A 14,958-nucleotide genomic window follows, 5' to 3' on the forward strand; every position below is an offset into this window, starting at 1 on the left:
GAACCAGGCGGTGAGATTCCTGCTCAGGCTACATGCCCTGGTTGCAGGCTTGATCCCCAGTAGGGGACATGCAGGAGGCAGCCAACCAATTATTCTCTCTCATCATTGATTTCTCTCTCTCTCTACATCTCCTTTTCTCTCTGAAATAAATAAAATTATATCTTATATAGTAAAAGGCTAATATGCAAATAGACCAAGCAGCAGAATGACTAGTTGCTATGATAAGCACTAACCACCCAGGGGTATACTCTCAAAGCAGGTACTGCCCTCTGGTGCTCAGTGTGCTCCCACAGGGGGAGTGCTGAAACCCTGAGCCAGGCTCATGGGCTGGCTAGCACAGCAGTGGTGGTGCGAGCCTCTCAGTTGTACAACCCCTGAGAGGCTCCCTGACTGCAAGAGGGTGCAGGTCAGGTTGAGGATGCCCCCCCCTCCATGTGCATGAATTTCATGCAGCAGGCCTCTATTTTTAAAATAAAAATTTAAAAAAATGTTTGGAGATAACTAGGTATTAATAGTGGTTACACCTAATAGCTTGCTGTGCAAATTCCACATGAGTATATTGAAGTTAATGTTTACTCACCTAATAAGACTGCTGTGAGGTTTGGATGGGATTCTAGCACATTGTGACTATTCTGTAAATACCCGGCACTGTGGTAGTGAAGAGAATGGCTCATGAGGCACTTAGGAGCATAGACTTAGTAATGAGCCAGTCAAAAGGGAATGATGTGTATTTTCAGGTGCTGAAGTTTGAAATGGAAAGCCCTTTTTTCCATTTGCCTCAAGAGCCTACTTCAGGTAGGTGCCCTCCTGGGTTCTGCGGTTTCAGCAATAAACAAAGTGTTATCTTGTCCCTAGTGAAGCCTGCATTATAGAGTTCTTATTATGGACAATTCAAAGCTATTCCCCATACATTGATGCTTTCAGGGATCTAGTGGCTAAAATTGAGCTATGGACAGATACAGTACTGACATACAGCTGTGTCTCTCTAAAAGAAGGAGCTACTAAAGAAATTATCCCAGGTAACCGCATAAACAGGTAAATACAGGAAACTATGGAAACCAATGGAAATGGGCAAATCCATGAGCAGGTGAAAATATGAAGGCATTCCAAAACTATAAACAATACAGAAAAAGTCATTCTTACGACTGAATCATTTACTAAATGAGGTTTTACTTTGCCACCACCATAGTTAGAAATATAGAAGAGATGAAATTTGGAGGGGGAAAAAGGCTTCATTTGTGTCTATGTATTATCACAAGGAGCAGGTCCTGTTTATCTTAATATATATCTCTTTTCAGAAAGACGGTATGGTACAGGGTATGGGACATTAAAATGTGTGTTGAATAAATTAGTAATATTAAGAGCTTCTGTTTTTGATACTTGCTCATGTTCATTTACTGACATAAATTACTCATTTATAGTAATTTGGGGTTTTTATTTCCATGTTCTGTAAGATAGTTATTATTAGCCCACATAAGAAATGAGTAAAAAAGACTTCTAAATTATGCAACTTTCCCCATAATACATAGCCAGTACATGCCTGCAATTACATTGAAATCTGTTGCATGACCACACCGGCTCTTTGGCTCTTTCCATCAACATGCATGGAAACAAAGCTGTAGAGGGTGAATGGCATATAGAAATTGTAAATCTAGATAGCTTCAACTGACAGATTTAATAGCACTAACAGAAGACTCTAGATATACTGGCAAGTAATAGTAACTTCACCCACAAATGTGCTTTAGCCTCCTATAAATGGGGAGGTGCTCAATTTTATTTATCCATACTTCTTTCCTGGAATTTGATGGTCAGTTAATGAATGAACACATTTCTGCTGAATATTTGTATGTCCATCATTCAGGTAGTCATTGATAAATTGCTAAAATATGAACAATTATGTTACTAGCAATTTCTATTATGCATTATTCTTGGTAAAACTCCACTTTTAAAGATGCCTTTCCAGTACAGTTAATCTAAAACAATTGGTGTCAATTTTATGCGTTAAATTTAGGATTTCACAGGTTATTCTTGTTACCTCTGCTGATATTCACAATGGAGGTTATGAAGACATTCACAAATCCCCCTAATAAAGATATACATGGTTTGGCTTTTGGATGAGTCTGAATTAATCTTCATTCGTATGTCTTTCCTTCTAATTGCTAAATTAATTTATCTATGATTTCCCCAGTTTTTTTATGCAATTTGAACTTACATATGCAATTCTGCTATGAATTTCCCTTATTCTCTGACAGTAAATACTGATTGATAATTCACTTTCACGGGTATAATATCCATCCCATTCCTTAATACAAATGTTTATCAAATGGGGGACAGGAAAATGGTCACTTCTTTTTTCTTCACTCTTATATTATTTTTTTTTTTTTTGCATCTTTTGGAACTCTGCTCCCTGCCATGTGTAATTGGCTCACCATTCTTTCAAAAGTACCTTTGATCACATAAAGAAAGGTGAGCCCTTTCTTTTTTGTGGGGATGGGAAGTTGATTGCAATGGAATGAAGATCTGCCTGAGGTGAGGAAGGCCATTATAGATGCCAGCCCACAGCACTGTGACCCACATGTGCAGAAGACAAGAGGGCATTCTGTACTCACGTAGCCTGCATTTGGCAAGTCTAGAGCTCCCCCAGCACAGCCAGGACACCTAAAGAGAGCAGTGCTTCCTTTAACAAGATCCAGGAATGCCCAGCTACTTAGATTTTTCTCATACGCATGGCACATTTACTCAGGTAACAAACACTAAGAAATTAAAATGTTTTTCCTTTTTTCTCCTGAAACTTAACTTTCATAAATGTACTAAATAGAATGGATTGTGAAAATGCCTCATTATATTATGTATGCATGTTTGTGTGTGTGTGTGTGTGTGTGTGTTTAAATTTGTCAATTATTTTAAAAATACTTTAACAGATAAATAGATAGATAGGCAATCTATATACTATATAAAAGGTTAAGTGACCAATTGTCCATCTGTCTGACCATCTGACCAACCTACCAGCTGGTACATATGACATGCACTGGCATTTAAAAATAAATGTTGACTCGTACATGTGGGATACATATAAAGCTCTTGCTAGCACCAATCTAGACAGAGTAGGAATATTCCTACCTGAACCCATTTTTGGACATCATCAGTTATATATTGCTTTCTCTGGAGTCCAAAGAGCATGCAATGTCAAAGTTAAAGTTGTGAACACCTCATCATAGGGAAATTGCACTCTGAAAGTGTTTTTCTTAATGTGGTATACAAGGAGATATTAGAATAAGTTTAATAGATTTATCAGTCATTGTTTTTATCAATGTTGTTTTTATATTATGTTTTTGTTGTTTTTATATTATGTCTTTGTTGTTGTTATATCATGTTTTTAATTAATTCTCTTCAATGTTCATGAATCTGTGCACCAGGCCACTAGTAAATAAATAAGCAATCAAGCAATATAAGCCATGGCATTTAGCTTGTATCCCTTCTTACATACCAATATTATCTAATTTAAATAATGCTTTTTATGGCTTAACCATTTCTAAATGTGGTATTTTTCTTCTCAAACATGAATTGTGCTCCAAGCACTTCCATACAATCTAGGAGGACAAGGACTACACTCTTCTGCCAAGAGGCATTTCCCACAGGCTGACCTACATGGGGGAAAGCCTGACCTTACCCAAGTTGAGGTGCAGGGCGAGCCTCCCTTTCTGGAGCTCCAGGGTGATATAGTCTCCACGCTGACCTTCTCCATGGAACAGGACCCCATCCCCCTGGATGCTCTTGAACTTCAGGGAGATCACGTCTTTGAGGGTGCTCAGCAGCTTCTGATTGAACCTATACAGCAGGGAGCTCCTGCCATCAAAGTCAGCAACATCGGATTCTGGCACAGAGAGAGAGAAGGAGAAAAATCAATGCATGTTCTCTCAATTTCCAGTTCTATTTCTCAACTTAGTTGTTGTCCATTTTATAGGCATGTTTTTGACATCTGGAAAGACCTGTTGTTTGAAGGGGAAGAATATAGACTAGATCTATCTTAGTTAGACTCAGGGGAATAATTCATGAACAGGCAACCGCCACACAACTGAGTTAAAATGAACTGATCATCAGCCTATAAGCAAAACCTCTCATTAGTGATATGTCAGTTTTGTTGCGGGAACAGGATGAGAATACTACAAGTACATAGGTCAGGATCTGCTGTGTCAGATGCTACTTTGAAATAATACCTCATGATTTGTCTTCCTTCTTGCTTTGCTTGATAATGAGAGTCGCTGATCCCCTTCTTTCAGGCTCACGGTTAGAGATGAAAACATAGTCTATTATTCATATCTGACCAATTAGTACTGTAGACTAAGATACCTGTGTTGGGGAGGATTCTGAGATTTTTCTCTGGTTTTGGTAGAAAAGTAAGGAAGACTTTGCTATTTGGAAACAGGGCAAATATATCGCATTCTTACTATCCCTGGCTCTGTCCTGTGCAGGTGATAGTTATAATGTTGGTCTTTATATACAAGAAAGTTTGTTTATGATTGCTAAAACAAAAGTAGGTCAAACAAATGTAATTTAGATATACTTATGTAATGGGTGTGTGTAAACATATCTAAAAATCATATGCCAAGAAGTTAATAGAGATTTTTACCTCATTAAGGAATATATACAGATGGCAAATAAGTGTATGAAAAGATGTTCCATATCATATGTCATCAGGGAAATGCAAATTAGATCAACAATGTGATATCACTGCACACCTATCGGAATGATTTAACTCTGAAGCACTGACAATACCAAATGCTAGTGGGGATGTGGAATAACAAGTTGGCAGTTTCTTACAAATTTAAATATACTCGTACCATACTACCCAGGAATCACACTCCAAAGTCTATGGGACACAATGAAAGTAGTCCTGAGAGAGAACTTCATAGCCTTATAGGCCTACCTCAAAAAACAAGAAAAACTTCTAATAAACTATCTAACCCTACAAACTTAAAGAAATAGAAGAAGAAAAACAATGAAGGCCAGAGTAAGTAGAAGGAAGGAAATAATATAGATTGTAGTGGAAATTAATGACATAGAGGGAAAAAAATTATAAAAAACCAATAAAACCAAAATTGGTTCTTGGGAAAGATAAACCAGATTGGTGAATTCCTAGCCAGACTCATCAAGAAACAGAGAGGATAAAAAAAAAAATCAGAAAGGAAAGTTGTTAAGTAATAACTGACCACACAGAAATACAAAGGATCATTAAAAAATACTATGCACAACTATACCACAATAATCTGGGCAACATAGATTAAATATACACATTCTTAGAAAAATACAATCTTCCAAAACTCAATCAGGAAGAATCAGCAAATCTGAATAGGCCAATAAATACTGATGAAATTGAAGCAGTAATCAAAAATCTCAAAAACTACAAAAGTCCTGGTCCATATGGCTTCACAGGGGAGTTTTACCAAACATTCTAATAACTAAGACCTATGCTCCTCAAACTATTAAAAAAATAATCCCAGAGAAAAAACACTTCCAAGGTTTTTTTTTTGTTTGTTTTTTTTTTTTTTTTTTTTAATGAGGTTAGTATTAGCCTTATTCCAAAACCATATAAAAATACTATAAAGAAAGAGAATTACAGGCCATAGATGTTAAAATCCTCAACAAAATATTAGCAAATCAAATCCAGCAACATATTAAAATGATCATACACCATGATCAAGTGGGATTTATTCCAGGGATTCAAATCTGCTGCAACATTTGCAAATTAATAAATATGGTAAACAAAAAAAACATTACATAAATAAATTGAAAGAAAAAAAATTCCATGGTCATATCAACTGATGCAGAAAAAGTGTCTGACAAAATTAAATTCCAAGTTTGGATAAAAAATTGTCAGCAAAGTGCAAATAGAGGAATTATATGTGACAAATCTATAGCCAATAGTATACTCATTGGGCACAAACTGAAACCATTTCCCCTTAAAACAGGAACAAGATAGGAATGTCTGCTGCCATCATTCTTGTTTAATATAGTAATGGAAGTCCTAGCCACAGCAATCAAACAAGAATAAAAGGCTTCCAAATTGGAAAGGAGGAAGTAAAACTGTCATGATTTGGATTTGACATAATATTCAATATTATACATAGAAAACCCTAAAGACTTTACAAATAAAAACTACTAGGTTTAATAAATGATTTTGGCAGCATACAGGATACAAAATTAACACCTAGAATTTGATGGCCTTTTTAAATATTAATAATTAACTATCCAAAAGAGTACACACACACACACACACACACACACACACACACACACACACACACACACACACACGCACACACACACACACACACACATATATATATATATTAATCCTATTTATCATTGCAATGACAAAAAAATTAAGATACTTAGAGATAAACTTAACCATGAAGGTAAAAGACCTATACTCAGAAAACTGCAGGAGCATTATAAAAAGAGATATAAATAAGTGGAAGAATACACCATATTCATGGATTGGTAGAACAAACATCATTAAAATGTTCGCACTACTCAAAGCAATCTATAGATTCAATGCTACAGGGAAGCATGGAATTGGTTGGGAAATCTGGAAGGAGGAAATTCTGAAAGATCAGAACTTCCTGGGGGAGTTGGCTGAAGGCAACAGCCCTTGCCTTGATCTTTCCAAACAAGTCTGTGAATGTGCAAAATCCTGAGTTTTTACTGAAATCTTTATGCTTAGTCTTTAGATGTCTTTGCTTAAAGGATGCTGAAGACGAAGACACATGTGTATTCTTACCCTACTGATAGTATCTAATAGTTCAAGCAGTTGTTTAATAAAAGCCTAAGGAGACACGCGAATGGGGCTGTTTGGTTTTTCTAGCCAGGGAGTCCCTTAGCTCTCTCTTTCACAGAAACATGTATCAGAGTTATCATTCATCCATCATGCAGGGTGTGCTGGTCAGCCCCAGCACAATGTAATTCCTATTAATATACCAACGCATATTTTCCACATCCAGAACAAACACTCAAAAAATTTATATGAAAGCAAAACGTTCTCAAATAGCTGCAGCAATTTTGAAAAAGAAGAACAAAGTGGTAAAGTCACAAAAGCAGATATCAAGTAATACTGCAAAAACACTATATTCAAAACAGCCTGATACTGGCACAAGAATAAGCTATAGATCAAGGGAACAGAACAGAGAACCAGGAAACCCAGAAATTGGTCCAAGCCATTATGCTCAATTGATATTAGAAAAAGAGGCAAGAGCATGCTATGGAGTAAAGGCAGTCATTCAATAAATGGCATTGGATAATTGGACAGGTACATGCAAAAAAAAAAATAAAAAATAAAATAAAATAGACAGCCAAATTACATCATACACAAGAATAAACTCAAAATAGATAAAAGACTAAAACATAAGTTCGGAAACCATAAAAATCTTTTAAAAATCCATAGGCAGCAAAATCTGAGACATCTCTCAGATTAATTTGTTCTGATACATAACCTTTGGCAAATGAAACTAAGAATAAAATAAATAAATGGGACTATTCTATATAATAAAAACCTAGGTAGCATTGTGTGATGCACTTGCACAAGGTTGCCACAAGATGGCCGCCACAAGATGGCCGCCACAAGATGGCCGCCACAAAGATGGCCGCCACAAAGATGGCCGCCACAAAGATGGCCGCCACAAAGATGGCCGCCACAAAGATGGCCGCCAGGAGGGCAGTTGTAGGCAATCAGGCCAGCAGGGAAAGACAGTTGGGGGCAACCAGGCCTGGAGGGCATGGCAATTAGGGGCAACAAGGCTGGCAGGGTAGGGCAGTTGGGAGAACTAGGCCTGCAGGAGAGAGCAGTTAGGACCATCTGGCTGGCAGAGGAGGGCAATTGGGGGTAATTAGGTTGGCAGGGGAGGGAAGTTCGGGCAATCAGGCTGGCAGGCAGACTTGTTTCTGGGCAATCAGGCAGACAGGCAGGTGAGCAGTTAGGAGTCATCAGTCCTGATTGTTAAAGGGCTGTCCAACTGCTGGTATGGGGCCTAAAACAGCAGCTGGACTCCCATGAGGGGTCCTGGATTGTGGAGGGTGCAGGCCAGGCTGAAGGACACCACCGGCCCCATGCACAAATTTTGTTCACCATGTATCTAGTATCAAAATAAAAAGCTTTTTGCAGAACAAAAGAAACCAACAGCCAAAACCGGTTTGGCTCAGTGGATAGAGCGTCAGCCAGAGGATTGAAAGGTCCCTGGTTCGATTCCGGTCAAGGGCATGTACCTTGGTTGTAGGCATATCCCCAGTAGGGGGTGTGAAAGAGGCAGCTGATCGATGATTCTCTCTCATCAACGTTTCTCTATCCCTCTCTCTTCCTCTCTGTAAAAAATTGATAATTATATATATATATGAAATCAGCAACAAAATGAAAAGAGAGCCCACTACAATGAGAATATATTTTTCCAATAATAAATTCAATAAGGGGTTAATTTACAAAATATAAAAGGAACTCATATAACTTAAAAAAAGGAAGACAAGGTATACAATGAGAAAATGGGCAAATAATCTATATAGACATTTATATAAAGTGAAAATGCCAAAAGACATGAATAAAATACTTAAAGTCTCTAATCATCTGAGAGATGCAAATTAAAATGACAGTGAGGTGTCAACTCACACATGACTATCATCAACAAATAAACAAAGGGCAAGTGTTAGAGAAGATGTACACTGCTGTTTGGAATGCAAACTGGTGTAGCTATAATGAGAAACAGTATGGAGTTTCTTCAAAAAATTTAATAAGGAACTTCCATTTGACCCAGTGATCCCTTTTCTAGAAATCTATACTAATAAAAGGATAATATGCTAATTAGGCCAGGAGACCTTCCTAATGTCCTTCTGGACAATGGCATGGGGGTGGGACCAAGGCATAGGTGGTTAGGAGTGATCCAGCTGGAGGGGGAGGTGTTGGGGCTGATCAGGCCAGCAGGGAGGGCATTTGGGGGTGAGAAGCTGGAAGACAGAGTGGTTAGGGGTGATCAGGCAGTCAGGCAGGTGAGCATTAAGAGCCTGTGGCCCCAGATTGCAAGAGCGATGTCCGACTGCTAGTTTAGAGACTAGGCCTAAACTGGCAGCCAGATATCTCCAGAGGGGTCCCAGATTGGAGATGGTGCAAGCTGGGCTCTGAGGGACACACACCCCCATGCACAAATTTTGTGCACCTGGCCACTGATATACCACAAGAAACCATAAACACCAATCGGGAATAATGTATTCACCCCTATGTTCACAATAGCACAATTTGCAATATCTAAGATTTGGAAACAGCCCAAGTGCTCATTACCCAAATATCCTGTGGTCTTTTCATAAAGTGGTATACTATAATACGTGGCTGTAAAAAGAAGAAACTCTTACTATTTGCAACAGCATGATGGACCTGGAGAGCATTATGCTAAGGGAAATAAGCCAGTCAGAGAAAGATAATTATCACATCATCCCTTTCAATTATGAAATCTAGTGAACAAAATATATGTGTATACATAAAAACATGTAACAAATGCATGATGAATTTCAGAGGAAAGGTAGGAGTGGGTGGCTGGGTGGAAAGGGAAAAATTAAACAGAGACCTTATATGCATATATGCATGACTCATGGGCATGGACAATGGACACAGTGTGGCGAATCCCTGGGAAGGGCAGGGCAGGTTGCAGGGGGTCAATGGAAAAAATTAACAAAGGGGACAACTGTGAGACTTTCACCAATAAATGTAAGTTTTAAAAGAAGACACCTGTGCTGTGTGTCTCAGACTTCCAAGTTCTCTACTCCTGTAACTCTCCCAATTCCCCACAGAATTCATCATCTACTACCCTCTCCTCAAATGTATAGCTAATTTAGTTACAAAATTAATGACTTAAATTAGATGACATAGGTTATCCCTAAGAAAATATCTCTGTTTTGCTATGGGATCTTAAGAAAACTCAGCCAATTTATATAATAGAAACAAAAGAAAATATTGTTGAAATCTGACAAACCTGGATTTCAATTCTGTTTTGCTACTGACTGGCAGGTAAACTTGAGGCAACCTTTTTAACATCTCTGAGATTCAGTGTTTCTATTTGTAAAACACAGCTGAGAGAAAGCTATCCACAAAGTCACTGTGAGTATTACATAAAACTCATACCTGGGGATGACTAGTCACTCAAGAGCATTGCATTCCCTCATTTCATCATTAATCCAAAGAATGGCTGTGGTGACCAAGGCGTGATGCATGAGATGTGGACAGTATAAAGAACATGGTATGAAGAAATTCTGTTAGAGTGTGGGGCTCAGTATCCTTTACGTCACACTGAGCAGGCATGCATTCAAGCCCTCATCATCACCTTCCATATTACAAATAACCTCCGAACCACCCTCCCTGGTTCACCTTTCATCACCTGCCCTGGCCTATTCTAACACTCTCATAAAACAAGTAACATTACACATCACCTTTGCTGAAGCCTTTCAGTGAACCCTTGGCATTAAAATTAAACCGGATCTCTAAAACCCAGCAGTATCCAGCGTTAAATGCCTTTCCCACCTCACCTGCCACTGCCGCACCAGCGCACAGTGCCTCCCCTCTGAGCACCTTGTACTCGTGTGTTTGTGTCATGGGAATGTCCTATGTGTGGAGGGATGGTGGAGGGTAACTTAGGGTAACTAAGTGTACACCCTGAACCCTGTAATGCTCTAAATGCTTCTGTGTATGAACTTATTTAACCTAAGTAAGCACCCCATGAGGGACATACTGCTATTATATCTGTTTTTACAAATGAGAAAACTATGGCACAAAATACATAGTTAGCAAGTAGCAGAGCTAAAAATTCATCTTAAGGCACCTGGCCTACCCCCACTCTGAGTGTGCTGTGCACTTTCCAAGTGTGGACCCCCTCTCTCTGACACTGATGCTCAGCTCAGCTTGGTCCTTTCTTTAACAGCTTCCTCTGGATAGTTAGTTGGCTAGTCTCCTTCTAAGTGCCCTGCTACTCCCTTCAAAAGTAATGTCCAGCTGCAATTTGATACATGGCTGTTCCCTGATTTTGGCAGGCCATCTCTGCAGCATGGCAGTGCATCCCCAGAGGGCAAGGTCAGGTATGCACTAACCTGCTCATTGAGCCAGAGCATTGATCTGTTGAGAAACACCTGTAAAATGGCCCAGTAACCCAGGGAGCTACATAGGCTCCCGCAATGATGCTGATTGCCCTTGACTTCCTAAAGGATCACCTGCCTGGACTCTGTAGCAGTCAGCTGCCCCTCACACTATGAGGGTTCATCTCCCTGGGGTATACACTCAGCCACTTTAGAGGTGACCCCTGCATTGGTCATACATGCTCCTGAGTGTAGAGGTGAGAGAGCCCTTTGGAGAGCATAGAATCAGCCTGGCAAGGAGCAGGCTGCCCTCTGGGACCACCAACAACTAACGACATAAGCTTGGCCGATCTAAGAGAACTAACTCAGCAAACACCCTGTACCTTTGCAATATTAATTAAGTCACATACAAAGTGCATCAGCTGTTCCACAAATGGAAAAGCAGAGTGTAAAAAAATAGCTTTTTAAGAAGAGAGAAAGTTTTCCCCAACTGAATATTTAATATTTCCCCCAGGCACTTGACCAAGGTGAAGTAGTCAGCATTCCCAACTTCACTTGGACAAACAGATTTGAAACGATAACAATAAAGATGCATATTTATAAAAAAAATGTTGCTTTTCAAGCAACCCTGTTTTAAACTGGTTTTTACATTATGTTTTATAAACATTTTTGTCTTGACCCTCTGGTTTGGTACTTAATTTGGGGCATCGGATTTTGTTATGACATCAACACACACATTTTGAAAGAAGATTCTCTTTAACATTATAGAAACAAGCAAACAAACAAAAAAGAAGACTGCTGGAAGATGTGCAAAGAGTAGAAATAGGCTCCTATTGGCAGCTGGGGAGGTGTATGATCACCTCAGAATGTAGTTCTAAGGATACACTGAAAACAACAGAAAATTAAATGTATCTTCTTTATTCTCCTTAGCAACTCAGATTTCTTACTCTGACTTTAGTAATTCACTTTCTACAGAAAAGGAACTAATTAGCATATTTGCCTAATTTAATGTCCTTAACAGCTTTTCAACGTTCATGTTTTCCCCATTTATGAAAAGGGCGAAAGACAAAGCACAGAATGGCCATATACTTGCCCAAAGATATACACAGGAAAATAAGCCATACCTTCTCCATCATAAAAAAAAGGGGAAGTTGGTAAGAATTATATCTTCTGTATAGTGGCTTCATACAGTGAGAAGCAGATATATGCTGGAGTGTGTGTGTGTGTGTGTGTGTGTGTGTGTGTGCATGCATGTGTGTGTATGTATGTGTGTGTGTGTGCATGCGCACACACAGGAAAGAACATGCCAATTTTAAAGGAAGGTAATGCTAAACAGGAAGTTTTATTGAAAGTTGATGTGAATTTGTGGTTTCTGCTCTTCAGAGACTAAGTCCACTCAGAAAAGTGATTCTTTACGGAAAGGACATGGGAATCACACACATATCTGAGGGGCTCTTTGTGGGAGATAGACGATATCCTTCCTACCCTCACTTTCTCCACTAAGCTCCAATCTTGATCCTCGCTGACTTTTGTGGTCTCTCATCACTTAGACATTTTTGCATGTGAACCTTTATGAAAGCCACTCACCATGGCAGAGCCAGTTCAGCACAGGTCAACCCTAATAAACTCAGTGGAGTGCCCTGCTGATGTGGAGATGTGACACCCAAGACTGCAGGCCAGCAGGAGGTGGAGCCACTGTTCCTGCATGAGGACAGCGCAGGTCAGTCTCAGTGCCCAGGATTCAGACCTGCTGCCGCTGTGGCCCCAGAAATGTGGCATCTCCAGGGAGCTGTTAGAAGGACAGGATTTGGGGCCTCCTGGCCAACCTATGGGATAGGAAAAGCTGCTTTGTGCCTTCAGGTGATCCTGATGATTACTGAGGCCCCAGAACTCTGTGCCAAAACACAGGGTCCCCCAGAGCAGAGGGAGTCTAGGGTTGGGAGCAAGGTGAGGTGTTTAATGATGGAGAGCATTTAAAAATAAAATAATGAGGATTTCAATGTGACCTTGAGGTCAATAGAGGAATAATTATCAAAGTATGTGAAGTATGGAAAGCACAAAGTCAGGCTTGGCTTTTAGGAAAACTCTCTGGTTTATAGTAAGTTTATCTGTGTCACTTATTTGATCAGCCCCCATTCCTCTCCTGGCTACTCAGCCCGTCCTTCTCAGTGGAATTACCCAGTTCCCTTTGCCCCTTGACAAGGTGTAAAGCCCTAATATGACCCGGTGGGTATTTTGCTGTGTTTCTCCTAGTCCTGCCATTGGTGCAAGCTGACCACACATCAGAGCTCCTTACCTCATCAGCAGTGACACCCAGGACCCTGCTCTAAGGCATTTACTTCCAGGAGTAGACAATTTCTTGCCCTTTTAAAACATTGATTGTTAGAACCTCATTATTGTAAACTCAATTCAATTCAATTTGTGGCTTGTTGAGATGACCATGCATTAGCAGACTTTCCTAAAGCATTAAAGACAGGCCAGCTATGGACCAAGAGACCTCAGGAAAAAGGCAGTTACCACAGCTCACAACCTCTCCCTTCAGGTAGGATAAATGAGGCACTCACCACAATGCATCCCAAAGTACTGAGACATGCCCTCTCATCCACCCAGGAGTACTGAGACACACCCCTCATCCACCCAGGAGTACTGAGACACCCCCCTCATCCACCCAGGAGTACTGAGACACCCCCCTCATCCACCCAGGAGTACTGAGACACCCCCCTCATCCACCCAGGACTACTGAGACACCCCCCTCATCCACCCAGGAGCACTGAGACACCCCCCCCTCATCCACACATGAGCACTGAGACACCCCCCCTCATCCACCGAGGAGTACTGAGACACCCCCCTCATCCACCCAAGAGTACTGAGACACCCCCCTCATCCACCCAGGAGTACTGAGACACTCCCCCCTCATCCACCCAGGAGTACTGAGACACCCCCCTCATCCACCCAGGAGTACTGAGACACTCCCCCCTCATCCACTCAGGAGTACTGAGAGACACACCCCTCATCCACCCAGGAGTACTGAGACACCCCTCTCATACACCCAGGAGTACTGAGACACCCCCCTCATCCACCCAGGAGTACTGAGACACACCCCTCATCCACCCAGGAGTACTGAGACACCCCCCTCATCCACCGAGGAGTACTGAGACACACCCCCCTCATCCACCCAGGAGTACTGAGACACTCCCCCCTCATCCACCCAGGAGTACTGAGACACCCCCCTCATCCACCCAAGAGTACTGAGACACCCCCCTCATCCACCCAGGAGTACTGAGACACTCCCCCCTCATCCACCCAGGAGTACTGAGACACCCCCCTCATCCACCCAGGAGTACTGAGACACTCCCCCCTCATCCACTCAGGAGTACTGAGAGACACACCCCTCATCCACCCAGGAGTACTGAGACACCCCTCTCATACACCCAGGAGTACTGAGACACCCCCCTCATCCACCCAGGAGTACTGAGACACACCCCTCATCCACCCAGGAGTACTGAGACACCCCCCTCATCCACCGAGGAGTACTGAGACACACCCCCCTCATCCACCCAGGAGTACTGAGACACTCCCCCCTCATCCACCCAGGAGTACTGAGACACCCCCCTCATCCACCCAGGAGTACTGAGACACCCCCCTCATCCACCCAGGAGTACTGAGACACACCCCTCATCCACCCAGGAGTACTGAGACACACCTCCCTCATCCACCCAGGAGTACTGAGACACCCCCCTCATCCACCCAGGAGTACTGAGACACCCCCCTCATCCACCCAGGAGTACTGAGACACCCCCCTCATCCACCCAGGAGTACTGAGACACACCCCTCATCCACCCAGCAGTACTGAGACAC

General features: G+C 41.3%; 1 protein-coding gene across 1 annotated transcript in view; it reads right to left on the bottom strand.

The window, feature by feature from the left end:
• CNTNAP5 (contactin associated protein family member 5) overlaps positions 1 to 14,958 on the bottom strand; it is a 777,625-nt gene that overhangs the window by 424,029 nt on the left and 338,638 nt on the right. Inside the window, exon 5 of the mRNA XM_036421736.2 lies at positions 3,671 to 3,874. Within this exon, the coding sequence (XP_036277629.1) occupies positions 3,671 to 3,874 (204 nt within the window). The remainder of the gene's footprint in view (positions 1 to 3,670; positions 3,875 to 14,958) is intronic.

Source organism: Pipistrellus kuhlii, unplaced genomic scaffold (assembly GCF_014108245.1).
Source record: "Pipistrellus kuhlii isolate mPipKuh1 unplaced genomic scaffold, mPipKuh1.p scaffold_m20_p_7, whole genome shotgun sequence".
Taxonomy (NCBI): domain Eukaryota; kingdom Metazoa; phylum Chordata; class Mammalia; order Chiroptera; family Vespertilionidae; genus Pipistrellus; species Pipistrellus kuhlii.